Source organism: Penicillium cosmopolitanum (genome assembly GCF_028827165.1).
Source record: "Penicillium cosmopolitanum strain IBT 29677 chromosome Unknown utg000004l:1.0-4361866.0:1.0-4365735.0, whole genome shotgun sequence".
Lineage (NCBI taxonomy): Eukaryota > Fungi > Ascomycota > Eurotiomycetes > Eurotiales > Aspergillaceae > Penicillium > Penicillium cosmopolitanum.
The window spans coordinates 4,140,290-4,166,996 of record NW_026622674.1 but is presented as its reverse complement, the minus strand read 5'-3'; the positions used below and the strand labels follow the sequence as shown (position 1 = coordinate 4,166,996).

Here is a 26,707-nt window from a genome sequence, read left to right as displayed (position 1 = left end):
CGGCGATACAGTAGTAGCAATGTCTTTGAACGTTGTATCCGTACGGCCGTAGTATGGAGTAGGTGTAGGTAGTTTGATGCCTAGCCGCGCAACTTGGTGCAGGTCAATTTTTGCAAGGAGAGATTGCAGGACAGCTCCAAGGAAGAGGTTGGCATCGACAGCAATCAAAGCATGACACGGCGTCGTCAGCCCGCGCGGATCAATCACGAACCATAGTGGAGCAGGAGGGTACGATTCGTAAACTCAAATCGGATCGACGGCGGTGCCCCTGAATCTCTGAATCTCTGACTGTCAGGCTGGACAGGTGTACACCTGACAGATGTCGTTTCAGCAAAGGGCGCGGGTCTGGAGTTGATCGAATGCAAGGCTGAGTCCCTCACAGGCTTGGGGGTTGGCATTGATGAATGGCGGTGGTGGGGTGGTCAACGCGTTATTGGCGGGTAGTACTACTAGCAGTACGGAGTATTCTGGACCGCCAAAGGATACTCGTAGAATTAGTATCAGTTTTCAAGCTTAAGTTTTGAGATTAAAATCAAATTTATTTCAAGTTATCATCTACTACCAGTAACAGCTAAATATACGAAAAGCGAGCTTGAAGGAAGTTGCTAAACTGAGCGCGACTAGTACTCTTCTGTCAATATATACTACGGCCCAGGACTAATACTCCACCTGTACTTTGAAGTTTGCACTACTAGTAGTGCTCTGTACTCATCTATCACTACTACTAGTAGCAGTACTCAATACTATTCAATACTATACAACGCTATACTACTGCTACTAAGTGTACTCAAGGAAGGAGCTACCGGGGAATTCCCAATTTGGCGTGTTCAGCCTCAACGGTCAGGTGACTTCGCGCCGCGCGACGCGGACATCATCTTTCATTGCCTGTGGACTTGTTTGCTTTCACCAATACCTGATTCATCCGCAATGCGATCGTCATGGAGCAATATCTTTAAACCGCCACCATTCGCACGAACTCCGACAGGCTTAACCCCCGAGAAGAAACGCGTATGTGACGTCGAGGATTCCCTCTCAGGTTTCATCCTCCCCGCTATCAGATCCCCCGCCGTCATCATTCCAAGGCTTCTCAACCCCAACCCCGACTCCGATTCCAGATACTCCGGCTTCAGATACCCCAAATGGCCCGGGTGCCCAGCTGCATGCATCACTATCCAGAACCCTCTTTGATAGTCCCCCGAAACCGTCGGTTCGAGAGGAAAGCTTCCAGAGCATCGATTCCACAGTTCCACCATCTACTCTCGATAGCAGCTCCCAGCGCATAATCAAAGGGGGCAAGGAGATTGTCATCAGCTCTGATGGCGAAGACACTGATTCTATCTCCGATCTTGACGATCCATCTACCCTCTTTTCTTCAACCCCAAAGGCGGAGGCAAAGAAAGAGCCCACGGTGTCAAAGCCTACCCGATCAGGAAAATCACATCTCGCCCATTTGACGGCGCAGAAGAGATACAAGAATAGCCTCGACGATATTGTTCATGATGCGGTGGATGACAATGAGATGGAGGCAAAAGTCGCCGAAGTAAAGGCAAGCCTTGCCCGATCCAATGGTGAACGAGCTGCGTCCAAGCACGCGAGAGACAGCACTGCCTTCATCAGCGAGGGCATGTTAGCCTCCGTATTAGGGGATGCCCAGGATGAAGATGGACCTGGACTGCAACGTCTTTTGAATGCTGTTCGGAGAACCGAAGCCCTCGACCAAGGCCGAGCCTGGAGATTCTTTGACCAAGCTCCGACGACACCCGCCAGACTAGAGTTTCCTAAGGATCATTTCCCGCCTGGATCCAACTTGGCAGCGCTTAGAGGTCAGCTGAAGAGCGCAACCTAATTGCATGCATCGCTAACTTAGTCAGAGCCTGAACCTCGTGTGCGTATGATCCAATCGGGCATTCTCGAATGGGCTTCTTCGCTGGGACGTTTACCCAACGAGTTCATTCTTTGGCTTTTCTGGTCCGGTCAGTTTCCCAGATTGATGACTGATCTTCAAACCTACAGAACTAACAGTTGTATAGTTCCAACCGAACCAAGAGAGGAAATAAGAAAAGCCCTTTGTCGGATCATCGTGGTACGTCCACCCCAAAATTACTTTCACCCCTCATGCTAAGTGAAAGGCAGAATACCCCTCCCAAGTGTATTCAATCACACATTCATCCCGATGACATTGACTCTCTCTTCCGACAACTGGGAGCTAAGCCTCAAGCTTTAGATCTCTCCAGTGTCGTTGTCGAAGAACCCGCTGATCGTAAGACCTGCTTTCCCCTTGATCCATAATGGGCTCATGAATATGCTAACTTTCTTCATTAGAATCTCCGTCGGGCTCTCAATTCAAAGATCGTCCAATTTTACTTTCTATTTTCAGTCTGCTCCAAGATGCTTCAGAGCTGTAAGCCTCAATCATACCCAGTTCATCAGGCCACGACTCACCATATTTTAGGTTTTCACTTGATGTTCGTGCGCATGCGATTCATATTCTGTTACGACTTTCTCTAGACAATTCCTTGACGCAGGACTTTACCATCCGCGCAAGGCTACAAAGTGCTTTGACTGCTCTGCTTGAAAATGTTTCCGAAGCGGAGATAGATGACATGGTATGCACGCACCTGATCATGAAATTTGAGGAATGGCTGCTAAATGAAAATCAGGAGCGTCAGCTTGGTGCAGCTCTCTACGACACTGTCAAGGACCCGCAGTTCCAATGTCGCATGATACAACATATCCTCCCCACCTCACCTTGGATCTCGCTTCTACGATATCGCCTGGCTGTTTCATTTCTACTACAAGAGTCAACACCCCTCAGTGGACCAGTTGAAGAAGTTCTCGACCTCAAACGGCTTACTCATGTCATTCGGGACCCACGATTTCAGATGAATGTAAACAACGGAAAAGAGGCCGAGTATGATTTTGGGGAGCTAATCGCTCTCACCCAGCTCTTGGAAGTGGCCCTCAACAGTACACTGTACGATCTCAGATACAAGGAGAAGGACACCGAAAAAGAGTTCAATGCCGCTATTGACCTGCTGGCAAGCCAACTCAAGACGAATTTCAGCTCCATGAAGGAATCCGGAGCATCGCATCTTAAACGAATGCTGGCCAAGGGAGCATTAGAGACCTTGCATTACCGACTTGTCTACTCAGTCCGATCTAAGCCACCACCGAAGAAAACACCCTTCGAGGCATATGCCAAGGAAGGAAACAACATCAATAGCTACTTCAATAAAAAGGTCGCAGGAGATACTGGACGGACAAACGGAGATATCACCCAGATACCAATACGGGGACATGATCATACGACATAGCTTCAGCAAGTTTTTTTTTTGGATGCCTTGATTGGATAAACTATACCTCTTGCATTATTGGGGGGAGAGGGATATTGAGATATTGTTAATGACCGCAACGATTGATGATCACTAAGAAGGCGAGCAGTATTTTGTTTACAGGCGAATATGACCGAGAATTTCTGTAAATTATCCGGATAAAGAATCAGATGAACGCTCAGAGAGATTGGACCACAGTATCAAGTAAGGTCAGTCATGGGATGAGATGTGCAAAGAAACCCCCCCTCTCTATGGAGACAGCCAGAAAGTAGAAGGAGCCCGAACTATAAAACAATAAAAACACCTGGCCACGGCCCCCGGGGAAGAACCGCCAGCCGCAAGAGAGAGAAAGTATAAAATATTGAAACAAGATTTCCTTAGTCGTAGAAACGGCGGTTCTCGTTCTTTCCGAAGAGCGTCTCGCGGACGACGGGGAGAGCATCGATCTCCAACAGTCGCAGGCGCTCCTCGAAAGTGTTGTTAATCTCGATCTTTCCCTGTCCACCAACGATCACGACACCGCCAGCACTGTATTAAGGTAATTAGTATCAGTGCCATGCCAGCCATAAGAAACCAAAAAAAAGGAATCGCAGGAATATGTGGGAAACTTACGATCCCTCCGGCAAGGGCTCGGACTCATCAACAGAGAGGGAGATCTCTCTGCCAGTGTTCTTTTCAAATTCCTTCGCAGCACCCTCAATAGCCTTCTTCGCAACATCGATATCCTTCTTGCGAGCGCGGATCTCGGCCTTATCCTCATTCAGGAAGTACAGGCCCTCGACAACAAGACCCTGCAGCATAACCTCATACTTCTTCTTGTCACTGGCGGCAACCTTGGCGACCTGATCCCTGGCCTTCTGGAAAAGATCATCCAGGAGCTCCTGACGACCACCGAGCACGCGGAGACGGGTCCGGTTGGCCAGAGTCGAGCGGGTGATCTGCTGGGACATGGCGGCCTGCTTGAACTTCTTCTCGTAGAGGGTATCGATAGAGGCGGTCTCTTGGCGCACAAGCTTGGACTTTTCAATGGCGAATTCCTCGTCGGCCTTGAGTTGGATCTCGCGAGCCTTCTCCATGGCTTCTTGTCGGATGAAGGCGGTCATCTTGCGGAGCTCGCCCGCGACCTGGGGGGGATCGGAGACCACGGGGTCAGTTCGGGTTACAGGGAATGCAGGGTGGTATTGCAGGGAATTACCTGATCATCTGAGAGGGCATGACTTTGCGACATGATGAATGTGGGATGGTGGAGGAGAGGCAGGGAATGGTGGGATGTGTGATTGTGGTGGAAGTTGAAGTTGATAATGTGAAGGAGGTGGCAGTTGTGGTGGAGAAGGAAGCTCTCTCTGTCTCTCTCTCTCCGCCCACTTCTCTTCCTTACCGCATCCAACTACTTCCAACTCCTCCTCTCCATCTCCCCTTCATATTTCCCCCTCCCCTCCCCGCCCTACTTTTGCGCACCCTTTGTCATTTGCCCTTTTCTCCCTCGAGTTCGACCCTCACATAATGGATTCGGTACTCCGGTAGTCGTCCGGTTTCTGCGCTTCTCGCCTCTCGCTCCTCTCCACCTTTCCGTCCTGTTGGTACTCAACCAATGCATGATACGTCAACTTGGTCAAGATGGGAAACCTGGGGAACTTGTCGCCGCAGGGCAGTGTCGCCGTGAGTGGATGAACCTATTTCTTACAACAAGAAGAACAACAAGCAAAGGTGGACAGTCTTACTGACAACCCATACTACTAGGTCGGCATTATCGTGGGGCTTATCTCAACCAGTCTGCAGGCCATCGGACTCACTCTACAACGCAAATCCCACCTACTTGAAGACGAGAAACCGCTGTACGATGCGCGCCGTCCTCCATACAAGCGCCGGAGATGGCAAATAGGCATGTCCATGTTCGTCATTTCCAATATTGTCGGCAGTACGATCCAAATCACAACGCTTCCACTCCCGGTCCTGTCGACACTTCAAGCGGTCAGTACATACATCTTAGTTATTCGGTGATCGTGCGACCCAAGCTCGGTGGACTAACGGAACTTGGGGGAACAGTCTGGGCTAGTGTTTAATACAATTTTCGCGACACTCATTCTCGGCGAACCTTTCACTCGTTACTCCTTCGCCGGCACTCTACTCGTCTGTATCGGCGCCGTGTTGATCGCGACTTTCGGCGCTATCGGGGAGCCCGCGCATACCCTCAGCCAGCTTCTTGAACTCCTGAACGGCCGGCCATTTCTAATATGGATGGTTCTGACTCTTGTCTTGGTAGTCGTCATTCTAATCGGATCGAAGCTTTTGCGAAAATGTATGCCTGGCTCCCGAGCCAAACCCGTCGCGGGTGGCCATTATACACCGCACAATCTGCGGGCACAGAGTCGCATCAAGCTTTTCCGGGGCATGTGCTATGGCGCGGTCAGCGGAATACTATCAGCCCACTCGCTGTTGCTGGCCAAGTCAGCGGTGGAGCTTCTAGTGCGCACGATCGTGGATCGCGTGAACCAGTTCAACCGCTGGCAGTCGTGGGTGATTTTGCTGGCTATGATCTTCTTGGCTCTGACCCAGCTCTTCTACTTACACCGTGGACTGAAGCTCTGCAGTACTAGCATTTTATACCCGTTCGTGTTTTGCATCTACAATGTGATCGCCATCATGGATGGTCTGATCTACTTCCGACAGGTCTCCCAGCTTGCAGGTATTCACGCGGGGTTGATCGCCCTGGGAACTGTCATTCTTCTCGCCGGTGTCCTCTGCCTATCCTGGCGCCTGGAAGATATCGACAATCATGCTGCCGTCACTGTTGTGGGGCCTACACAGACCGGCCTTGGACCTGGTATGGCAGTCGTTGAGGAGCATCCCAGCTCTCCTGGCCTTATGGATGGCCGAGACGACGAAGAGTCTCGGGTGGGAGAGCGAGAGCCTCTCCTTCAAGGCACCATCCGATCTCGACATCTCTCCTCGTACCAGCGTATGCGAGCACCCAGTCTCCCGCTGATCTTGCCCAGTGACCGCCACGAAGCGGCAGATCTCAACGCAGCCTCTATTTGGGCCGAACTGGATGATTCCGACTACGACATGATAGACCCCCATTCACGCCCCGTGCGACCACGCAGTTCAAGCAGTGGTGCAGCGTTGAATAGACCGATGCGTGGTCTTTCACGTCACTCCACTATTGGTCCAATCCCGCAACATCGCCAGCGAGGGAATCGTCGATCAGCGCCACCAAGTCAAGGCGGCGTCGCTTGGCGCCGAGCTTCCGCGCCTTTATCAGGGCTATTAGGAGGTTCCCAGCGCAGACGCCGTGCCACCTCCGGCCACCTCACCTCGTCCAGCTCACAAGAAATCAACGGGTATGGAACAATTCAGGAGAATGAAGTCGACCCGATCGAGCCTGACGAGACCGCTCCCCTTCGACCCCGGCAGACCTCCACATCTGGCGGACTTCTCGCAGGCCCGAGAAGATCATTGCTGGGTGCCTGGCAACAAGGACGAGATTATATATCTCGATGGAGGGGTACGGGCACGAGCACAAGCACAAGCCCGCGGGCGGGTAATCGGGCCGATCAGATCGAGAACGACGGGTCGTCATCACCTTTATTACCACGTGTTGAAGCCCGTCCGCCATGGGCTCACGCCCACGAGCACCCCGATTCGCCACCTTCATCGCTTTAGATTCCCCGCAGAGTCATCTTCACTGTTCATCCTGCATGCTACCGCCACCTTGTCTGACCCCCAGCTTCCCTTCCCTCCACTTCCCTTCACGTTTGATATTGGAAGATACTTTCCAAGGCCTCTCGCTCTTTCCGCCATGTACAGTAGGGATCGATTGAGTCCCACCTACCTCACATCACGCCACATCTTTATAGAAGATATGAAGATGCTTCTTTCCGTCCTTTAGCTACGATACCACCGTTTCTTTGTTATATACACGCGAGGAAAGGATTTGTGAACAACACATATAATAATTGCTGAGATGAAATTTGTCCCCCATAGCAAAAGCGTAGATGTGGCACTGCCTGCTCAATAATACTAGTACTAATTGACACCCACTACCTATTACTACAGGTATGTACTAGCTAGTAGAAGTAATCCCTACCAAAAAGACCTACCTGTCTTCGTTTTCCCAGGGTTACCTAGTAGATAGCACCGGAATGCCGGAGTCAAGGTCATGAAATAAACTTGAAACCTCATTTTCATTCAAGTTGGAAATCAAATACATTGCAGTCTGATATCTCGCTTAATAAAGCAGAAGTAACCGCCCCAGCAAGCTATAGAGTATAAGAGATACAATCCAATCCTGTCCAGTCCAAAGTACCGACAACCTGGGGAAATACAAAGCCGGACTACACCAAGGAGATACACTCACATCCGATACCGATACCGATACCATACAAAGAAGCCCGCAGCAGAGTTGCAGAATAGGGCGAACAAGAAATACGAGGCTCGACGACCCAGTTGATAGAAGTGACTCATCTCGAAGAAACAGGGTTGAGATTAGACTGAGAGCGAGAGGGAAAAAAAGGGGACGGAACATAATACCATCGTGAGACAGGTACACAGGAACAACTTGGAAAATAAGGAGTTAAGAGCAAGAGACGAAAGATGAGACGCGAGGGAAGAAACAATAAACAGGGTCAGTTAATGGGTCATGTGAGGAGTAAGTAAAAAGAGTTAAAACGAGACAGGATACAAGATAGAGGAGGGGGAAAAGAAATGATAAAATAGGATAAAAGAGTAAAATCAAGTTAAAGAACAACCATTGGAACCAGAAACACCCTCCAAGGGGCTTGTGAACCACGCCGACAAATCAATGCACCACGAACACCACCAACCTCAGCCATAGTGTGTCTAGCTAGGTAGAGGGGGACAAAGAGGGGAAATGGGAAGAAAACCAGATCGTAGCCAGAATAGCGTTAGAAGATCCAGATTTGCAGTTGCTTGCGCTCATGATCTCTCTTATGATTTTTCTTTTTGAACAGGATTTGAGGGGGGGGGGGGGAGGATGTCTTTCTCTGTTTCTTTTTTTGTGGATTTTTTTTCCGTATTTTTGGAGGCATAATTCTTCTCTTCTGTTTCTTTTCCTCTGGCCGAAAATGTTCCATGAGTCGAAGCGAGAAGTCGAAGATGAGGCATTGGAATGTGGTTTTGTTTTGTTTTGTTTTTTGCTTGGGACGCTTTCCCATGGGATTCGAGATGGGGACGTCAAGGACGCCTGGGACCCGTTTCCAGGGTAAATGTACACTTCACAAATCGGGAACACGATATTTAGCACACAGACACACACGTACACACATCCCCAGGGAACAAGTCGGGAAGGGATTTTCCGCAAGAATAGAGCGAAAGTGAGAGCGAAGGCGAGAGAGAGGGAGGGACAGAGATAGAGAGAGGGTGGAGGGGAGGATCAGCACAGATGGACGGGTATCAAATGAACGCGAGATTGGCGCCAGTAAAGGGACGAGAAGAGGACGCAGCAATCTGGGCCCCCTCGACCGCGGTGCGCAGGAAAGAGGAAGGGAAGCAAAGCGCTTTATGCGGTGGGCTGGTGCTGCGGCGGCATGCGGTTGCCGACGGGCATGCCGGGGTATTGACCACCGGCCTGCTGTTGTTGCTGCTGCAGGTTCTGGTAGTAGGCCATCTGTTGCTGCTGCTCGTTGGTCATGTAGCCAGGGTGCATGCCGGGGCGGGCCATGTTGGCCTGAGGAGCGTTGACATTGTTATGGGCAACGTCCTCGGGAGCCTCGGGCGGGACGTCGGAGGCGTCGACGCCATTCTCGTTGGTGGTCGGGTCGGGGGCATTCAAGCAGGCCTGGAAGAACAGGTTGTTAGAGTGATGCGACCGAGAAAATTGAGTGGCGAAAGCATACCTGGATCAAGTTCTTGCCCTCAGCCTTGGTGACGAGAGGCTGCAGCTTGGGGGTGGTGAAGGTATAGACCAGGCCGGTCTCGGAGACGACCAAGAGAAGCACCTGGGTGCCAGTGAGAACAGACAACTCGTAGGCCTGGGTCGGAATAGGGTTAGTCAGAATTAAGCACGAGGATGAGGGAGGTGAGGGGTTATTGTATTTGTATAATGGGAGTTGACCAGCACGTTCAGCAGGTTGAGGGGGGGGGATGGAGTGGGAGTATGGGGGGGGCCCGTAGCCGGAGAGGGAAACGCGCGACCGTACGGACCTTCTTCATAATACCGGCCTTGCGCTTGGAAAAGGTGATGTGGCGACGCGACTTATCCTGGATGAACTTGATCTCGATCTTGCGACGCTCACGGCCAGGCTTGTCATCATCATCGTCGTCGTCCTCGGCACTAATGCGACCGCGCTTGGTACCGCGGGCATCAGCGCCGTTGCCGGGCTGTTGCAGGTCATCGTGACCAGGGGAAAGCTTGTCGTCGACGGCAGCCATGTCGGCCATGGTGGAAAGGCAGGAAGGAGGAAGAGAGACGAGAAAGAAGGAGAGAGTAGAGAGAGAGATGGGATGGGAGGAAAGTATGAAGATTCGAGTCCAAAAGGGGAAGGGAATCGTAGATACCCAATCGAGTAACGCGTTTTTGGGATTCGCAGGGTTAAAAGGAAAGAAAGTCGGGAAGGAAAGGGAAGGGGGGGGGCAGATGGGTATGGCCACAGGGCAGATGAGCGAAGAAGGCAAAGTGCGGTTTCTCTGGGGCAGGCGGTGAGGGGGCGGTGAGCGCTGGTATTCATGGCAGTACACTCCGTTTACAACTGGTATTGTCATTTACAGGGGATAAAGTAGGGGAAGTGGTGGAAGTGGTGGAAGTGGATGTTCCAATACAGTATTGCCTCTGCCGATCACAGTGGTGGGTACGAGTATACTGGTACCAGTATACTGTAGTACTCCGCATATACTATATAGTATATTCTAGTATACTATAGTATAGATACTACTATAGTGTATACTACTATAGTATATACTAGTATACACAATATACTATCCTATACTATCCCTAAATACCACTTCCCAGCATCGTATATTAATCCGGCATCCTGCATTCCAGCCGCACTCATTTGGCCCCCACCGCAATCTGGACCATCGAGTCCGCCCCGCAGTAAGCCGAATAGGGGAGGGGAGAAGATCCAGGACAGAGCTACGGAGTACGGAGTACTGTACCACTATGTTAACGGTATGTTTACTGTGTGAAGAATATTATTCCCACTAAATATTATAATAGGTACGGAGTATAGAAGTAGAAATAGAAGTACTTGGTAGTACTAGCAGTATAGGACAAGGCAGTGCCAAGAGTGCCAGTGCATGCAGAACGCCCTGGATTCCTGAGTCATCCGGAAATGACCCGCTTGCGGAAGGACCAGTAGCTTCCAGGCACAAGGTATGGGTATGGTATGTGAGCAATTAGGAGAATGGTACACAGAGATAGTATGGTAATATGTATATGATAATATTAGAATATGAGTGAGTACTGTAGTATCTTATATTATTATCCTAAAATAGAGGACAGCAGTAATAACACGCCTGGAGTAAGCAATCCCTCGGGCGGAACTATCAACAGCCAATCAATCTGATTCAAGCATTCCCGCTACAGTTGTCCTAACATTAATATACTGGTACTACTCCTAATCAAAACTTCAAGTCTCAACTTGAAGGCTATCTGTGTACCTGAAGCTGTAGCCACGCGACTACCACGACTACCACGATTACCATCACGTACCTGACTCAATCTCATTGATCGACCCCTCGACTCACATCTCACCGTGCAACACTCACCCTCGCCTGTCGGAGGATTATCCACGTTACAACCACGGGTTCCCGCCTGGAGGACCTTGGATTTGAACCTTCTGAGAGAATCTCCCGGTCTACCAAGGTGGACCCTCCGAGTCCACCTCCCAGTCCACCGCACGAGCGCGGGCCGGTCCGGAAACCTCACGCTCCAGGACTAGTATCAATAGCCTTATGACTACTACAGAGGACAGAGATACTACTGCTACTAGTAAAGAATGAGATGTAGAAAGATAGTATTATCAAGAAGACTCATCATATTCCTGGCATAATGAACAACAGTTCAACGCTAATCACCAACGGAGACCAATACGGTCTCCGGTTCAAGTCTATTTTTACAAATGCAGTGTCCGTGTAGCCATCGACAAACCCACGGACATAAAAGAGAAAGAAGAAACGACCAAGATAAGAAATGGAAGGAAGGACGACAGAGCAAGTCCCCATAAGACCAGACCAGGTCACGCGGACCAGGACGGACTCTCGAGACAATCAGGCACTCAAGGCCGGGATATAAGGCGTACATAAAACCACCAGGTTCCTGCACCAGAATGGACTCCGCCAATGCTAACGCCGGATAAATGAACATATCGGAAACTGGAGGACGCGGAATTCAAGTCACGATCACGAGTCTCATCCGGAAAAGAAATAGGTCGGGGGTTGAGGTTGAGGTTGAGGTCGAGGTTGATGTTGGGAAGTTTGAAAAAAAAAAAAAAAGATTGGTCGATGCATATGAATTGGCGTCGTGATGTGGGTGTAAGAGAAGAAGAAAAGGAAAGGAAATAAGAAAGAGCAAATAATAGAAGAGGAAATAATAGTAAGGAGGAACTGAATCATGTGCAGCGAAGTGAAGATGTTGAACAACCGTGATAAAAGAAAAGGATCCCCCAAGGACCAGCCTTCAATCACTGGTGGGGCCTTTTAACGGTAAGCAGAAGGCTTGGAACAAAAAGGGACAAGGAAAAACCGCAGAACGAGATAGATCATTGCTGGTAGGTGCCCATGATGTGGTGGTCGCTCATACCACCACCACCACCGCCCTTGGGGCCGAGCCAGACAATCTCGATCACGCTGTGTCCCTCATCTTCCTCGCGCACGTAGAACTGGTGGACGTTGTCCCCAACCACGTAGGCGTTGGAGAGCAACCAGCGGTCCTTGGCAATGCCCTCGTCCTCGGCCGGACGCAGAGGACCCAGGCGCTCCTCGAAACCACGAGGGTCCTCAGGCCAGGTCTTCTCAGTCGCATCGAAGTTGATGGCATCGTCAGGCACGTTCTGGTCATATGTGTACTTGACCATGGAGTAACCGTTGGTCAAGACCCAGAAGTGGCGAACCTTCTCACCAGTGGCGGCGTTGACAACCTCCTCCTGGTCGAAGACCCAGCGGCGCAGAACGGACTTGCGGCCCGCCGCGGCGGACACAGTAGTCATCTTCACAACATCCTTGGAGTACCAGCTGTTCCAGTGGTGCATCGACTCAATCTTGCGGCCAGACTCGTAGACACCGTCAACGGGGTCGGTCATATCCATCTGGTAGAGCGAGGGCCAAAGAGTGAGGGGAGTATTGCCGAATCGCTGAATACACTGTCCGAGCTTCTGGTCACCAGGCTGCTCACCCCAGGACTGGCACTCATCGTAGTACTTCCAGAGGACATCGAGCAGAGGCTTGGAGACGAACACACCGGCACCACCGAAAGCGATGTGGCCGAAGGTGTCGACTTGCCAGCTGGCCTCAGACAGAGAACCAATGTAGTGCTTCTTCGTCTCGTCGAACAGCTTCAGCTCCTTAGCGATAGTAGGCAGAGAAAGGAAGAAAGTGTCATCATCACTGAATCCAACCCAGGTGGTGTGGGGACGGTGCTTGCGGATGTGTTCGGTGAATGCTTCGACCATACCGAAGTAACGAGCGGTGAAATCCAGCGGGGAGGCAATCAGAGTCAGGTCCAGACCACGATTGCGGAAGTAGGTTTCCTGCTTCTCCAGGTCGTCATCGGATTCGGGAACCAGAACAATCAGACCAGCCTTGGTGTTACCATAGGTGTAGAGCAGGGAAGGGAGCAGACGATCGAGGCGGTCCACGGTAGTAGCCAGACCGAAGAGAAGCTTGGAGGTTTCCTCGACGCTGTCATCGGCGGCAACATCAATGTCGATGATTTCAGGACAGATAAAGTTCTCCTCCTTGTTGTCGGGGGAAACGACCATGCCGCGCTCCATGGCGACCATCGGGGGAAGAACGGGTTTCACGATCTCCTCGAGAGTGTGGAATTCAGTATCGGGGTTCACAAGACGAGGACGGAAGTAAGCGCGAGTGTAGTTCTTGCGAGGAAGCCATTCGGAGAAAGGGAGAGGAGCGGCCAGCTTGGGGTCGACCTCGCAGGTGTTGCTCGCGGTCTCGAGAGTCGCTTGGCTGGAAGGATCTAAGTTGGGAGTGTTGCTTGAGCCCATATTGACGCGATCTATGGGGTTCTTAAACCGAATGAAGGCGGTTCGATCATAACGCTCCATACACCAGAAAAACACACCGATCGACACCAAAGCGATCAACGGGAACACCGTCTTCAGCCGGAAGAGAGGCATCTTGACGGTCTTTGGCGAGGACTTTTCAAACATGTACTCGGGATGTTTGAGGGGAGAAGGGTAGGTGGCAATTCAGCACGCCCCCTTCGGAATTCGTGTTGGATATCGGGGAGGGAGAAAAAAAGTCGGTTCGATGGTGTCCAATGTGGCCGAAGGAATTGGAAAATAATTTCACGTAGCGGACAAAAAAAGCTACCGAGCAGAGCGATCCCGAACCGAAAAGAATGTACCGAAGTAGTGTGTGGGTTTTTGTTTTAAAAAGAATGGCTGGCAGATTAAATGCCGGAAACGGAGATCAACGAGAGGCTGGTAGCGTCGGGACCTGCGACACCAGAGGATATAGAGAAAAAGAAGAGCCGAGTCGAGAAATCAACGCGGCTGGACGGGGCGAGTCCAGAGCGGAAGGCGATATTGTAGAGTTGGGGGAGGGGAGGGGAGGGGAGGAGGAGGTTGAGGAAGGGAAAAAAAAGGGAGAGAGACAGGAACAAGTTGAGTAGAGAGAAGAGAAGACGAGAGATACGGGGGGGAGTTTGGGGGGGAAAGTGGAGGGCCGGTCACGCGATTACCATTACAAGGTACGGTAAGAATACAGTCAGCAGAGGAGGGAGTGTACTATACTTAGTTCAGTATCAGTATAGTCAGGATATTATAGTATTCTACAGAGTATAGTATTCCTGTATAATTAATAGAATACTAGTAGACTACCACCTAAGCATACTATTGTTACCATACTCTACTACTATACTATACTATAGTACAACAAGTATACACAGTGATGTTATTCTCCGTCTGGAATGCTGCAGGGATCGGCCTCCTCCTTTTACTTCGTACTTTTTCTCCGATGATCGGGTATCTATCAGATCAGGGAGTACTCCGTACTGACCACTTAAAAGTGCAGTGGCAGTACTCTGTACAGAGTCCCTGCTTCCACCAAGTACCTACGGAGTATAAGGATACTCCATACTTCCTCTTGGATTCCCCCCAGGCAGATCTATGAGTACGGTGGCCGCCGGGAAACCGTCCGGAGATCGGACGATCCCAGAGATCGTCTACTACTGTACGAGTACAGAGTACATCAGCCTGGTGATCAGTTCCGGAGTTCAGGGAAATCCATCATCATGATGCGCGGACATCCCAACGGCACCCATGGTAGTGTATATACGTCATGTAGGCTCATTGTAGTAGGACAAGATACTACTAGTACTAACTTGAACTTGATTAGCATTATAGATCAGAAGGGAGCACTGTGGCTTATTAGTACTAGTACTTGTAGGTGTTAACTACTAACTATACTACTACTAGCACTAGTAGTACAGTAGTACATAGATGTGTATACTTAGACCCTTACTCCGTACGTCTGGATAGATCGAGACTGATCTCACTGTATTATATACCGTACTAACCTTACCGGACAAGATTCAGAATTACAGGAAATGATCTGAAGTCGATCACCCTGGCGTCCAACCGCCCCGGCCACTGAGCATCCACCAGAAGGGCCACCCTGGCCAACGCCCCCCCACTGACGCGTGTCCTCCTACACCCTCCAGTTGGACTCGACTCAACTCAGTGGAACACACCTGTACGGACAGCTGAGAGTCTCTCGTTTGTGAGAGACCCTGAAAGCTTATCCGCAGAATTTGCCCTAATATCATTTGTCCATTTGCCCATCTCCCCTTTACCCTTCATCCACTTTCACTTTTCACTTTCACTTTTTTTTCAGGGTCAGGGTCAAGGAAGGCTCTTCGGACCGGAGATCTCAGTGGCGAGCCCTCAGCCGTGCTCGACTCACAGTGGGCCGCGATCGACACAAGAACCATTTCATTTCCCTCCCTGGGCTCAGGCCATGAGATGAGGCCCGCCCAAGCCTTGAGGTTCTCTTGGGTTGAGACAGCTGCGTCATCCACGGCGTGATGTTCTATATATATTAAACCCGGTGGCGGCACTGTTTCACAGTCTAGATCCTTCATCACACAGATCATATCAAATGATTAAATGGACTGGAGCTTCGTGAAGGCCCAGAACTAGTCCCCTTTCGATGCTAGAGTCATCTAAGCGACGTTTAACCTTAACAACGAGCGCACGATGGGGGGGGTTACTAGTAAAACCGACTTGTACATACTCGTGCTCGGAGTGGCCAAGCGGCCAAGGAATAGATGAACTTGGCAGTGGCTGTCTCTGTAGTCATAGAATTACTACACTGTCTGGGAGTTCTAAGTACGAGTACTCATACTACGGAGTACACCCTTGTTAACCACTTCTTGCACAACATCTCGGGCCACCCGCTGCACGGTGCGCGAGGGTTTAAGCTCGACGCGCCGGGGCCTTGGCGATGCTGTCACTCCAAGAAAAGGCGGCGGGAGAGAAAAAAAGAAAAAGACAAAAACAAAGGGAATTAAGGGGCTTAGCAGCGACTACCCGCTCGAAACGGTGAAGACTCGGTCAGACCCTGAAAAAGTCCACAGCCAAGTGGAGCCCGACCCCTGATCATCAGTCCCCTTCGGTACGAGTATTGTCCATGGAACATTCCAGGGCTGAGTCGGACCCGAGTCTGGTTCCATATGGACCTGGTCGAGTCTGTTCGGATTCAGCAGATCTCGTTTTTATCCGGATATCTGGTAGTAAAGTAGATTGTGTGTAGTCGCCAGATGCGATGCTCGGCTGAATATACTGTGGCGTCCTCCGTTCCTGTCGGCACTGCTAACTGGACTAGGGGGCTATGGGCTATGGCTATGGACTGGGCGGCAAATGGCAGCTGGCAAATAGAAATGGTCCAATAGATGATGCCATTCGTCGCCATTCGACTCCCCAATCGCGCATGCCCGCTCGTCCATTGGCCACTTCTATCGATGTGCCCCATTCAGCCTCTAACCTGCTGCAGTGCCCGCCCCACTTAGTACTATGCAATATGTAGGTGCCTGTTTGTCTACGTACTCGTGGTTCGTGTACGAGACCCGAATAATAATAAACAATATACTCCGTACGAAGTAGAGGACATGTGTACATAGATGGTACGGACCAGGATAGATGAAGCTGGAAAAGAACCCTAAATCAGCGACTCGCCCAGATGTACGAGTCCACTGTGCAGTTGATGAAACACCCTCCGCCCCATTTTGAAATGTCAAGGAACCATCAGGGTTCGTCAGTCCCACAACGGGCCGGGCATGCATAGGTCCGGCGATCGTCATTGGTGCTGACCCTGCCACGGAAATGAAGCTTTTATCTTTTGTCCCACCAAAGTTGGTAGTGGGTTGGGTTGGGTTGGGAAGGTTTGGTGGGGAGTATGGTTTGTATAAGCAGTACGGGGTACTCCCGTAGTCACTGTCGAAACAAACCCTGGCCCTTCCAACTTGAAGGTTTCAAGTTGCCCAGGTGTGCACGTGGATATGTATATTTCTAGTTGATACTGGTGATACTCGACAATAGAATTTCCAAGATACTCGCGGGGAAAAAGAACTTGAACCAAGATAAGCAATGTGCCCAAATTCTCTATCCAAGACTGTAGCTTTAAATTTCATGAAATTAGTTACATTCCTCTAATATTGTATTGTCAGGTTGGGCTGGGGACTCATGATCAACATAAAATCACCTGACGACAGTAGTCGTACTAAAAAAGCCAAATGAATAGGATGGAGTGAAATAAAGGGAAACACACGATTTGAGAGGATATTACAATTGAAATATTGAGAAGACCAGGCACATGTTTTCAGTAGTGACCAAAAAGGAAGTCGTCATCTACTAACTATAACCTACGTACTTTCTGCTACTGAAACGCAATGCTCTTCCAGAATTAAGGAGTAGAGTGTACAATTTAACTTCCTGATTGCCCACGTCATGTTTAAGAAATAAACCAATAATTATAGAGCCTGGAGCATATTTTCCAGAAGCCCCAAAACAAATGCCCGGCCCTGATCACTCAGTCCAATCCCAATTGAAAGCCCTACACCTAGCATAAACCCCCATTTTCTCCAATTACCACGAGAAACATCATTCCCCTCCCGATCGAATCCAGGATTGACGGCAGGGACAAGTTTCTCTAACTTCTTATTCGAATAAGGCGGATATCTTGCACCCATCACACCCTCCATCCAAGCAGGGAAGGCATTCGTATACGTTCTCAGATACGAGAATTCCCGAATACCGTGCGGACCGTGATAGTATCCGTGTCCACTCCCTCCTATTCCACCGAAGGGCGCATCCTTGGCAATGACGTGCAGGGTGCAGTCGTTGAATGTCACGCCGCCAGACTGGGTTTCGGAAAGGATGCGATCTTTTTCCGATTCGTCTTCTGTGAAGCCGTAGATTGCGAGTGGATTACCCGTTGCTCTTGTGAATGCGAGGGCGTTGTCCAGATCCAGGTCTAGGATTGGGAGGATTGGACCGAATAGTTCAGTTGTTAATAGAGGGTCAGTGGGTTGGAGGTTTGTGACTATTGTCGGGGCGAAGAAGCGGGTTTCGCGGTTACGGGTTCCTCCGTAGATTATTTGGCCACTTGTATTTTCGAGAAGATTGTCGAGGCGGTCATAATTTCGTGCGTTGATTATATGGGTGTAGTATTCTGGTTGAGCTTTGCTACCCATGAAGGTACTGAAATGCTTGATCAAGCTAGTTATCAAGGCTTCTTTGACAGAGGGATCGACGAGAACGTGGTTTACATTCAGGCAGATCTATAAATAATCAGGTCAGGTACATGCTCACGAGGCCTGGGAGCATTTTCATTCAATTCATACCTGTCCAGCATTTTGAAATTTGGTAGCGGCGATATGCTTTGCCGATAATTCGATATTGGCAGATGCTGTAACAATTGCCGGCGCAAGACCACCCAACTCTAGTGTAGTTGGTGTAAGGTGTTTCGCAGCTGCAGCATGTACGATCTTCCCCACGTTAGAAGAGCCCGTGTAGAAGATGTGGTCATATCGCTGCTCTAGTATGTACTGCATTTCCTGCGGACCAGCACTAATGCACCGAATGGCGGACTTATCCAGGAACTTTGGGATAATCTCCATCAGTAGATCCTGCGTGGCAGGTGCCATATCTGATGGTTTGAGTATCACAGCACAACCCGCAGCTAGGGCGGCGACCATCGGTTGGAGAAGTAGCAGGATGGGGAAGTTCCAGGCACCGATGATGAGTGCTACACCTTTTGGCTCTTTGCGAATGACGGTACCACCCATGAAATTGACCAGATCTCGACTTGTTGGCTTTTCGTCTTTGGTCCATTCGTCGATTTGGTCGAGGGTTCGCAGGATATCAGTTTGTACCATGGCGATGTCAGAGAGGAAGCTTTCTTGTCGATGTCGATGGAGATCGACGAATAGAGCATTGGAAATCTGGTCTTTGTTGTCTTCGATCATCCACCATGCACGCTTGAGCTGCTGTCGTCTCCAGCCTTTGTCCTTCGTTGTTCCGATTGCAAATGCATCGTGCACGCTTTTGTAGGCCTGGCTGGGTTAGCTGGAGGCTTTTGGTTATTTAGGAATGATTGAAAAGCTTGCTTGATCAAATTCTTCTGCGGTACTAAAACCCATGTCGATGAGGGGAGTATTGGGGTTGCGGTTGAAGAGGTTGTGAGGTTGCTGTTGCTTTGATAACTAGATTAGATGGAAGGAGCTTACTACTAGTACTAGTAGTACCTCAAGATGGATGTACCCGGGATACACCCGGTGTATAATATCGCACATATTGGTTATATTAAGTTATTCATTTTGGGTTCACAATAGATCCCACCCCAGCATCACCGAGGCAAGCAATGTACATTTGCCTTCCATCCGACCGGACCGAGCTTGGTCTTGTATGAATAATCACCTCCGCTTCCACGTGCAGATGCACATGCAAGGTATACTACTAGTAAGTATTACTACTACTCAAACTAGACTGGATTGAGAAAAAAATGAGGGGAAACAAATGAGTTTTTACTGGCATTATGCACTTCATGGTGGCGTCGACCGGCCAGTCGCTGGTGTACCAGATAGGTTGCACGGAGGAGGTCAAGGGGAAAGTTTGAACTGAAGATCATCAAATTGAGTATTATCATATTCAGGTATCATGTCTGTACAAACCACTACTATGGTAACGGAGCTTTGCTAGAGTTAATCGTCAGAGGTGCCTTCGCGATCATCAAATATCATAAAGTCATCATGGTCCACCTCATCTCCTACGATCTTAGTCCAAGCCTGCTTGACCATGTCAACGACCTCATCCTCCCAGGTCAGGTCAAGACTGGACGACGGGAAGCTAAAGACATGGGGCGAGTGCTTGTGAATGGTAGCCGAAGACCCGTCATTACGGAGTCGGCCCGACTGAGTGTATCTCATGGACCAAAGTACCATGGCTTGAGGACCTTCGGCGTGGAGAAGCCGGTCGACAGCACACTCAAGGAGAGTGTGACCTTCTGACCCAGGAAGGGCGACACTGCCGTAAATAACACCTAATGGATTCAGTTAGCCATATGAACCCAAATCAAATCAAATCAAATAACAAGATGATTGTTGTGCTCGTGATCAGTAGATGATAGTATGGTGTCATCAATGTAGTTACAGACAATGTAGATAAAGAAAAGATATTCATCATACGAGCTGAATATGGGAGTGTGGGTTGAGGAATCGCGAAAGAACAAGGTGAACTTACTCTGCTGTCGGGGACAGTCACCGGTGTCACTCGAGTGGATCTGGAGGTACACCGGGGGTGACTGTGGGTGGCTAAGAGTGTCGCCAGGGAACATAAGAACGGTGCTGGCGGGAAGAGGAGCACCCTCGGTGGTAATGGGAAACAGTGACATGAAGCTCGAGGAGACAACAGTAATCGAACGGGCCACTTGAGAAGTGGGTGGAGATTGCTCTTGGCCAGGGAGATCCCAATGGGAGCCAATCACGAACTTGCTTCGGACTGACTCTCCGCTGGTGAGCTCCAACTGGACCGGATATTCTTCTTTTTCTGTTGTCGTTTCAATATCTTTCAGGGACTGAATCCCAATAGCAAGAGCGACTGCACCTCCGCCTACAGCGCATGCACGACAGGCAACCTGAAGAATCTCAGACGCACCACCGTATTTCGAAACAACGCCGCCAAATCCAGGTCCCATGGATCCGATGGACGACAGGTGTCGCTGAACTCTGGGAACAGCGTATTCCGCGGGAGTATCTTGCGTAGACTGCTGAGACAGCGAGAGCGAGTGAAGAGCGTGAAGCAAATCACCTGGAACACTGAACTTGGTAGACAGGTATTCGCCAAATGGTGCTGACAACTCCTCAGCAGTGTCGCCCCCATTTTCGTCTTCGGATTTGCTGATGTGTCGCAAGAACCGCATCAACGTCCTCTTAGACTTCATACTGATGTGGGTATCGGCGAAGACATCTTCCCGATTTCCCGGCACGCGGTGAAATATATTAGTGGCGCCGAGCTCCTCCGACTCGGGGGCCGGTGTGCAAGTGTGAATCCACCAGCTCCCCAACGCGACGAATTCGAGCTGACGGTAGACCTTGGAAGAGATTAGGATAGAGATTAGTGCCGAGCGGGTGTAGAGGAAGTAGGGGGATAGGGAAAGTGTATAGGCTCGACTGGCGGCCAGTTTGGGACGGATATCTGGGGTGCCTGGCATACGCTCACTTCCCTCAGAGTCATTCTGCGAGGGAGGCGAGCGCGGAGACTCCGGGGGATGTTGGTATGTGAATATCTTGGCATCTTCAAACGGAGAACGGCCAGGATCTATCAGAGGACAGAAATCAGCGATAGGCCGAGACGCAGGGCACATTCGGCAGCTACCCACGTTGGTTGACACTTGTCACCCATTCCTGAGCTTCCTCTAGACTGAAGGCCGCATCTGGTCCTCCATAGTGTGGGTTTTGGTCCAAGTGAAGAACCTTCTTGCCGGATCTTGAGAGTGCCCTGGAAGGGAAGTCAGTGACTGAAAACTTGATGGACCTCTTTGGAAGAGTATAGAATACTCACAATGCCAGCAGAGACTGGGACAGCCCAGTACCTGCAATGATGACATCCCACGTCGTGTCGGCGAGAGACTCCATGGTGTTCAATGTCACGATTGAGGTTTGAGCTGTACCAGGTGAGTTTGGGAGGTTAAGCAGAGAACACTGCGAATCTCATGGCATCAGACAGAGAAACTTCAAGCCCAAACGAGCATCCCTGAGTTCCGGAGAAGAAGGGAGCTGTCGGAACTGAGAGGAGAAGGGAGAAAAGAAAGAAAAGAGGAAAAATCGAGGCGGAGCTATTTTGTGCGGGAAGGCGGTGAGGACAAGCGCGGTTCTATAGTGGAGTAACTACACAACGAGGAAATTGGGTGATTTTATGTTTGGGGTGTTTCTAGTAATTGATTGACGATGATGATATATTATTAATTAAAATTAAATTTTATTAAAAATAACTAGTATCTTAAATTGGATGTGAGTGACAGTGCAGTAGTAGGTGGTCCAACATCTACTAGAACTTGTACACTACAACGGCACAGACCAATTTTGTAGATGATCATGTAATGGACGTGCAATTAACTTGATGGGTATCTGAATCTATATATTTACAAATGCTAGGGTATCATCATATCATGATATATTCATGAAAGAGTTATGCAGAAACCTCATGTTGAGCGGCCTGGATCAGCTCCACTGAGCCTGTCTCTTCCCACTCATTCAGAATTTTTGTGACTTGCTTGAATGCGACCGGTTTTGTCAAAAACAAATCGATTCCAGACCCAATGGCCTCAGATTCAGCTTTATGACTGCTCAAACCAGTAAGAGCAATGATGATGGCCGGGTTTTCACCGGTATTGCGCTCTTTCTCGATTGCACGGATATTCCGGGTTGCTTCGAATCCGTCCATGACCGGCATCGATATGTCTATTCAGAAGATCATTAGCTCATTGTTCATGGTTCCTCTAACAAGAATTTTTCGACGGATTTCTTACCCATGAATATGATATCATAGCCTTGGGACTTTTCTTGCACGGCGGCAACGGCCAGTTGACCATTTTCAGCCGAGTCCAGAGTGGGTATGTTTCGTTTCTTCAGGAATGTGAGCATCAAGTTGAGATTAATCTTATTGTCTTCGACGACAAGAATGCGGCCTTCGTGTTTCTTGTTGAAATTTTGGGGTGGTTTGGTCGGCGTGGTACAGATAGCGCCCGAAGTACTGCCAGGGTTTGAATCGAGTTGTTCGTTGATTGGTGGCTTCGGGGTGTCAGGCACAATGTAGAGATCAGAGATAGAAGGAAGCGAAAATGGCTGCTCTAGGCATTTCCGAATAAGTCTCCCAAGCTTATGTGGTCCACAGGGAGGGTGAATCATATTCAAAAATTTGGCGGCCGGAAGCGAATTGACGTTCATCGAATCGAACCCAACCCCCTTAGTATCTATTAGCAAGAATGACGGCTTGCCAGTGAGTTTTTCCTTAATCTCGGACTGCGAAGGAATTTCCTCGGCCAGGAGTATATCAATGGTCGCCTCTGATGATGGTGAAACCAATTCCAGGCCGAACCAATCGGTTAGATAATGGGAGATAGTTGACCAGAATGGGTGCTTCGAAACGCTGTCACGCTGCAACCCCCAAATGGCAACCTTGCGTCCAGGAAAGTCTCTTCGAATATAACTCAGATCAGTCGTCATCTCTTGCCGCCGCATGAATTGCGACATGGAGGGAATATCATTAACACAATCATCCGGCTCTGAACGATAGAGTGGCACGGTCACTTTGACAGTAGTTCCTTTGCCAACTTGGGTTTGCACATTGATATTTCCGTCCAGTGATTTGAGTAGACTGCGAACAATGGAAAGACCAAGACCGGATCCACTTGCTAGCGTATCCTCCTGCGCGAATGGTACAAATAATCGCCCACGGAGGAAGTCGTCAGAAATGCCCTTCCCAGTGTCGGATACTGTCAATGTTACCAGATCTGCTATTTGCGTCTGCTGATGCCAGTTTTCGGAAGTTTCCTTTACCTCAAGGCGCACCGAAACGTGGCCCTCGGAGGTGTATTTCATTGCGTTGCTGAAGATATTCATGATGATTCGTCGAAGGGCTCCGGGTGCAGTGTTATATACCCAATTGTGATGCGCGATATCCAGATCCACGACAACGTGTGGTTCAGGAACAGCATCTGGGGCTGAAGTCATTGAGGCATAACCAGGAGATGGAGGTCGCTGGCTATACTGATGACCAAGACTCACACCTTCCACCACCTCTTCAGCTAGAGCAGACACGTCGGTCGCTGTGTATACGTCCAGATGAGCCGCAGAGCGATGTTTCATCTGGAGATTGGGCGACTGGTCCCCTCGCTTTTTTAAATGCCGTAGCTGTTTCTCAAGGGACACGATCTTGCTATAATCCAAAACTTGGTTCATCGTGTCTAGCAGAGTTCGGCCACAAGCATCGATGGTTTCCATCATTGAGCTTTGGTATGGCGTTAGTTCTGTGTTTTGCATCATCTCTGCTGCTGCTAGTACACCGTGAAGAGGGCTGCGAAGCTCATGACTGTAGATGATGATTAGGGGTTGTAAGATTTTATTCATAGAGATAAACTTACGAGATGCTGCCCAAGAAGTCACCCTTTTGTCGGTCAGCTATAAGTGAATCGACCCGATTGCATTCTGACATGATTGAAGTACCAAACCCCAATAATGAGCTGAGCTCCACTGATGGATTGAAAACATTGCTTTCGATCGTGTTCCAACAGAAGAAGCCGCCGAACCATTGCGAATGGGCCGGATTCCACAAGGGCACGAAAAGAATCTGGGTTGCTCCAGGGAAGCACTTGTTGAGAATCGAATTCTCTGTGGTTTTTCTCTTTTGCGCCTTCATTCGTTTTGAAAATGGATTCTTCCTCCCACGAGGCTCAGACGATTCTTCTGATTCCTCACTATCGGAGCTGGATAAAAGGCCATCCCTATGAAAGGACCATATATTTCCTCTGCTATATCGATTAAGCAGTCGACGCAAGAAGTCCTCGTCGAGGTTTGTAATCGAGCGGGATACAGGCGTTTTCCTTTCCATGCCACCGTCTTCTGTGGATAAACCCAGAACAGTAACGGCCTTGCTGTTGTCCACTGAGTTCGATAGCTCGCTGTCAGACCCAATATTGTGCACTAAATCGTTGCCAGCTTCAACAAAAACAACACCGTCATTTGTATTCAGTTCGAGGCTTTCACGAATTAGGTTGGCCGCCCGTCGGAATGTCCACGAATTCCCTCGATGAGTCTCCCCGTCGTCTTTTCCCTTGGGCTGGGGCCAGTTATGGCCATAGTTTGAATCGAAGCTGGATGGAATAGATTTCTCATCCGTTAGTTCAGAGGTAGAGTCAAAGGAGCATGCGCTACTGTCGCGAGATCTAGACCTTCCAGACGAGAGACTGCGAACATCCAGTCGGTCTTTCGAGATGCGACTGGGGCTAGTTTCGGGTGATCTGCCAGGTTCTTGATAGTTATTTTCCACGGTGGAGTCTTGTTCGTTACTCGCGATACTTGAATGCCCCTCGACGAAGCAACTTAAACCATGAGACAAGCGGGAAGCTCGGCGACCTTCAGACGCCTGACGGCTGACCTTGAGAAAGTCCATAATGAGCATTCCCATGTGTCCCATGGTCTCTTTCTCAAGACAGGTGAATTCATCATGAGGTTTGGTATCCAGGACAAACAAGCAGCCCATATTGATGTTGCTTTCAGTCGTGAGTGGTGTTCCGGCATAAAATCGAAAGCCTGGCTCCTCTTTGACAAAAGGGAGAGTTCTGTAGCGGTCATCTTGGCTGAGATCGTTTGATACCAGGAAGTTGTATTCTCCTGTTAGTCGATTAGATGGAGCTAGTGCAATGGTATCCTAATGGTAGTTAGAAGCTATTTTTGACGAAAACGCACAGCGGCGCGAATAACGATAGGCAAATACTCACTTGGCACATATTCCAAGAGCTGGCATCGAGTGTCGAGCAACCAGTATACACGCCGTCACCAAGGAAATCGTATTTGACATCGCCTTTCATATTTTGTGCGGCTTGGGCAATAATGAATTGCGAATCTCGATTGGATACACTTCAAAACGAAACCAGTCAGTCTAGATCGCCAAGATATGAGCTCACATTTCCTTCTCACCTGATGAACACCCGGTCTACATTCAAACGCAACGCAGCCAATTGCGCAAAGGAATCTAATGTCGCACTCGATTCTCCCAATACCATAGAGTCGGGCAAAGGTCCCAACGTAGCCATTGATTTTTGCGAGCTTTGCGTGGTGCTTGGCTGCGTTGACACTGACAGGTCACGGCTTTGATGGATGGATTGATCATCGCGAGATACTGGACCTCGCAGGGACGAAGTGCCGCTGGATAATGAAGCATTCTCGGAGATTGTTGCTAGGCGCTCTGGTCGGAAGTATCGATACACCTCTCGGGCGCGACGGCCTGCGCTGTGATCCGCCTCCATCACCGCAGGCGGGGGAGGTTTTTCTTCCATGTCGAGGAGCGCCGGGATGCGATCGGTCAACTATGTAGATTTTATTGTTGAAGGGAGCTCCACTATACCTGGTCCATGCCAAGATAAGAGGGAGCTAATTTGTAGAGAGGATGAGATGTGTCGAAAGATGATGGTATTTAGAGAGAAAAAATGAATCGTCGATCCCATGGGGCGATTTGATTAGCGTGAACAAGAAATACATAGAACAGAGATTTTTAAAGAGGGACGAGGAGGAAGGGCTAGACGAGAGGGGCAGATCCGATCTTGAAGGAAAATATGTGGAAGAATCCGGAGAAAGTAAGCGCGAAGTCTCGTATTGGGGGTAGATCGCACTGATATCATTAATGGAACCTCAAAACCTGCAAATCCACGGGAGACGTTCCAGCCACGGACCCCCGTGGCTGAGGAAAGAGATTTGATTGTACTTTCTGTTCTCTATACCATATACTTCGGTGCCTAGGAGCTTCGTGGGGAAGAATTTTTGGAGTGTATAAGTGGCAAGGAAGATCAATAAATCAACAAAGGTGATTCGCGGGATCAACTCAACATATAATAATGGCATGTCAAGGGGGTCGATTGCCCAGCGACCCATGGGAAGGGAGAGAAGGGGCAAGAACCAAGGAACA

The 26,707-nt window shown here is 49.6% G+C and overlaps 8 protein-coding genes across 8 annotated transcripts; 2 read left to right on the top strand and 6 right to left on the bottom strand.

Moving 5' to 3' along the window:
* Positions 1–927: 927 nt before the first annotated feature.
* N7509_002976 (uncharacterized protein) lies at positions 928–3,314 on the top strand (the record flags this gene model as incomplete). Its single annotated transcript, XM_056627613.1, has 7 exons — positions 928–1,008; positions 1,037–1,823; positions 1,872–1,973; positions 2,031–2,083; positions 2,149–2,260; positions 2,323–2,401; positions 2,423–3,314. 7 exons carry the CDS (start codon positions 928–930, stop codon positions 3,312–3,314), a joined length of 2,106 nt encoding a protein of 701 aa, XP_056493408.1.
* Positions 3,315–3,709: 395 nt separating this feature from the next.
* On the bottom strand, positions 3,710–4,560 carry N7509_002975 (H(+)-transporting V1 sector ATPase subunit E; the record flags this gene model as incomplete). The annotated part of the gene is made up of 3 exons (XM_056627612.1): positions 3,710–3,860; positions 3,945–4,456; positions 4,528–4,560. 3 exons carry the CDS (start codon positions 4,558–4,560, stop codon positions 3,710–3,712), a joined length of 696 nt encoding a protein of 231 aa, XP_056493407.1.
* Positions 4,561–4,949: 389 nt separating this feature from the next.
* Positions 4,950–6,995, top strand: N7509_002974 (uncharacterized protein; the record flags this gene model as incomplete). The annotated part of the gene is made up of 3 exons (XM_056627611.1): positions 4,950–4,991; positions 5,073–5,303; positions 5,379–6,995. The coding sequence occupies 3 exons, from the start codon at positions 4,950–4,952 to the stop codon at positions 6,993–6,995; spliced, it is 1,890 nt and encodes a 629-aa protein (XP_056493406.1).
* Positions 6,996–8,850: 1,855 nt separating this feature from the next.
* On the bottom strand, positions 8,851–9,731 carry N7509_002973 (Transcription factor of morphogenesis MCM1; the record flags this gene model as incomplete). The annotated part of the gene is made up of 3 exons (XM_056627610.1): positions 8,851–9,129; positions 9,188–9,322; positions 9,495–9,731. The coding sequence occupies 3 exons, from the start codon at positions 9,729–9,731 to the stop codon at positions 8,851–8,853; spliced, it is 651 nt and encodes a 216-aa protein (XP_056493405.1).
* A 2,318-nt stretch (positions 9,732–12,049) lies between these two features.
* Positions 12,050–13,675, bottom strand: gfsA (glycosyltransferase family 31 protein; the record flags this gene model as incomplete). Its single annotated transcript, XM_056627609.1, has 1 exon — positions 12,050–13,675. One exon carries the CDS (start codon positions 13,673–13,675, stop codon positions 12,050–12,052), a length of 1,626 nt encoding a protein of 541 aa, XP_056493404.1.
* Positions 13,676–17,496: 3,821 nt separating this feature from the next.
* N7509_002971 (uncharacterized protein) lies at positions 17,497–19,320 on the bottom strand (the record flags this gene model as incomplete). The annotated part of the gene is made up of 3 exons (XM_056627608.1): positions 17,497–18,306; positions 18,370–19,084; positions 19,289–19,320. The coding sequence occupies 3 exons, from the start codon at positions 19,318–19,320 to the stop codon at positions 17,497–17,499; spliced, it is 1,557 nt and encodes a 518-aa protein (XP_056493403.1).
* A 408-nt stretch (positions 19,321–19,728) lies between these two features.
* Positions 19,729–21,660, bottom strand: N7509_002970 (putative Rab geranylgeranyl transferase escort protein; the record flags this gene model as incomplete). Its single annotated transcript, XM_056627607.1, has 4 exons — positions 19,729–20,066; positions 20,267–21,343; positions 21,405–21,523; positions 21,587–21,660. The coding sequence occupies 4 exons, from the start codon at positions 21,658–21,660 to the stop codon at positions 19,729–19,731; spliced, it is 1,608 nt and encodes a 535-aa protein (XP_056493402.1).
* Positions 21,661–22,213: 553 nt separating this feature from the next.
* On the bottom strand, positions 22,214–26,081 carry N7509_002969 (GAF domain-containing hybrid sensor histidine kinase/response regulator; the record flags this gene model as incomplete). The annotated part of the gene is made up of 5 exons (XM_056627606.1): positions 22,214–22,485; positions 22,554–24,115; positions 24,168–25,453; positions 25,524–25,662; positions 25,723–26,081. 5 exons carry the CDS (start codon positions 26,079–26,081, stop codon positions 22,214–22,216), a joined length of 3,618 nt encoding a protein of 1,205 aa, XP_056493401.1.
* Positions 26,082–26,707: the final 626 nt, after the last annotated feature.